This window comes from Triticum aestivum, chromosome 3B (assembly GCF_018294505.1).
Source record: "Triticum aestivum cultivar Chinese Spring chromosome 3B, IWGSC CS RefSeq v2.1, whole genome shotgun sequence".
NCBI classification, from domain to species: Eukaryota; Viridiplantae; Streptophyta; class Magnoliopsida; order Poales; family Poaceae; genus Triticum; species Triticum aestivum.
This window is the reverse complement of record NC_057801.1, coordinates 801,150,140-801,152,720: the sequence shown is the minus strand read 5'-3', so window position 1 is coordinate 801,152,720 and position 2,581 is coordinate 801,150,140. Positions and strand designations below refer to the sequence as shown.

The window sequence follows — 2,581 nt, the reverse complement described above, 5'->3', positions numbered from 1 at the left end:
CCTCAAATGTCACAGTGTCTCCTGTCGGCTTGTTGAATTTCAACCTCACATTGCATTGGACGATCTATGTAAAAAAAAAGCAAAATGACACAATGCAGTAATGCCAACACTAAAAATAAAATAGTTGTTACATTTCATATAATTTCTTACAGCAGCATTACGAAAACTTGACTGGAAGTAGATGCCGAACAGCTTGCCAGTTGCAAGGCTGCTGGCGCACCTTGACTTGCACAATCGACATGGTAGTGGTGATGGTGGCGCCATTTTCCTAAAGCAATATGAGCAAGGATTAACGATGCACTTCACAGGAAAGAAGAATAGTTGTTAAATCAAAATGTTCTACAAATCAACTAAATCAACTAGCCTATTAAATCAACTTGCCTACTAAATCAATTAAATCAAAATGTTCTATAAATCAACTAAATCAACTAGTCTATTAAATCAATTTGCCTACTAAATCAACTAAATCAAAATGTTCTATAGATCAACTAAATCAACTAGCCTACTAAATCAACTTGCCTACTAAATCAAAATGTTCTAAATCAACTAAATCAACTAGCCTACTAAATCAACTAAATCAAAATATTGCATATGAACTAACCTACTAAATCAAAATGTAGCATACGACAACGCAGATGTGTGCTACAATCCCTGCCCGGGAGCTGCAACCACAAAGCGACAGAGTTGATGACAGCCGACTAAGCTGATGAGTGTTGCAACCCTGCCAACGGAGCTATGAGGCCTCCGACTGTCGGAATGGTAACGCGAGGCTAGCTACGGCGAGCGACAATGCCGCAACGAGGGAAGACGCATGCTGACGACGCCGCGACTCTCGCCTTGCACATGCTGCAGGGGCCAATCTGGTGGTGGCGATGCAAGCTTTGCCGACGCGGGGGGGGGGGGGGGGGGGTTGCTGCGAGCACAGTTCTAATGAAGATGACCACGAAGCGTCGAGCACGTCCATAGTGTGCGCAACGCAGTGGGAAAAAGGATAAAATGGGCAATCTGATCAAACGATTTCAAAGGATGCCACTGGATATCCTAAGAGTATCTAGAACAGGACTCATAAACTGACCTCAAACGTTCAGGCAGATAGCCCGGTCAGTTTACGGAAACGGAAACGAGAGAGGGTGCCATGACTTGTAGTATCTCACTTCCAAAAATCCTAGGTACATATGTAAATGTTTTCGACAAATTTATACATTTGTATTTCAGTTCCAACTATTGTACAAGTAAAATCGAACGCTGTGTTCCCTACCTAATTAATCTCGATTAATCTCTAATCCGAAAACGATCTACGCTCATTAGCTAATTACATTATTGCGAAGAGAGCAGCAGCCTGGCCGGCGACGGGAAGATCCTCCTCTTGCTGCGCTCGGAGATGGTCTCCAGCCCCGGCGACCACGGCCGGCCCTTGGCGCCCACGAGCTGCGCGTAGTGCCGCTTCAGCTCCGGCGTGCTGCACAGCTCCGTCGCGGACGCAGCCACCTTGCCCGACCCGCGCCGGCCGGCAGCGTCGCCGTTGCCGTTGCCGCCGTCGCAGGTGATGACCTTCTCGATGAACTGCGGCAGGACCCGGATGAGCGCCGCGGCACCGTCCTCGCCGCCCTTGACGTACTCGAACGGGCACTGGCCGGGCCCGGCGAGCTGCACCGTCTTCCTGCCCCCCGGCGCGGCCGACAGCGACGCGAGCGTGGCCGCGGTGAGCACGGCCGCCTTGCCGTTGCCGCCGGGGGAGGGGGAGGAGAGGAGGCGGCGGGGGAGCACGAAGTAGGTCCGGCCCGGCAGCAGCCGCTCCCCCGGCGACGCGACGGGGACCGGGAGGCCGACGAAGAAGGAGTCGGCCGGGCAGACCACGTGGTCCGCCGGGAGCAGCTCGGCCGTCACGTCCGCCGCCGTGCAGGAGACACCGCCGTTGCCCTCGCCATCACCCTCCTCGTCCTCGTAGACTGGCAGCGCCCTCGTCCGCCCGCCCCAGTACACCAGCCGGGCCGCGGCGGGCACCTCGGCGGCCGCCGGCATGTTCACGCAGGGAGACAGCCCGTTGCCCATGGCGAGAGGAGAGAAGTGTATGGCGCCTGCCTTCGAGAAGCTTCTAGACGGTGGAGGAAGAGACGGGTGAGATTGAGACGAGATGAGCTGGGTGGGCAGTGAGCACGAGAACTACGGCGTGTGGATCTGAGGGGGAGGCGTATATGTATTCCATTCCCTCCGGGCTCTCGCCATGGTTGGACTAGGACGGGGGTTTGACCTCGGAAGTTGGACGGTTCAACGGGAGCCGCTGCCGCTGAGCTGGGCCGGTCCTCGATCGGCCTTCCGTGCACACGTGCTTGTTTATTCATTTTCGGTTTTGTATTACGGCCGGTCGGGTGGCCGTGGCTGGGTCAACGGTCAAAGTAGACGGCCGAGGAGACGGGAGTGGTTCCAGGCGATGACGTGGCGGGTCGCTATTGGGCTAGGGGGTGGGGGCAGTGGGAGGTGAGAAGTGCGAATCGTTCTCCCTCGTGGCCAGCTCGAGGGGGCGGTGTTGCGCGTGCGTGCGGAACGTTGGTGTTGGTGTGGCTGGGTTGGACCGGGACCT

At 55.2% G+C, this 2,581-nt stretch overlaps 1 protein-coding gene across 1 annotated transcript; it reads right to left on the bottom strand.

The window, feature by feature from the left end:
- Positions 1-1,163: 1,163 nt before the first annotated feature.
- On the bottom strand, positions 1,164-2,226 carry LOC123066690 (uncharacterized). The gene has a single exon (XM_044489728.1). The coding sequence runs from the start codon at positions 2,050-2,052 to the stop codon at positions 1,318-1,320; it is 735 nt and encodes a 244-aa protein (XP_044345663.1). The 5' UTR covers positions 2,053-2,226; the 3' UTR covers positions 1,164-1,317.
- Between the last annotated feature and the right edge of the window lie 355 nt (positions 2,227-2,581).

Coding starts and splice junctions, on each gene's coding strand:
- LOC123066690 (XM_044489728.1), bottom strand. CDS start 2,052: ATGGGCAACGGGCTGTCTCCCTGCGTGAACATGCCGGCGGCCGCCGAG.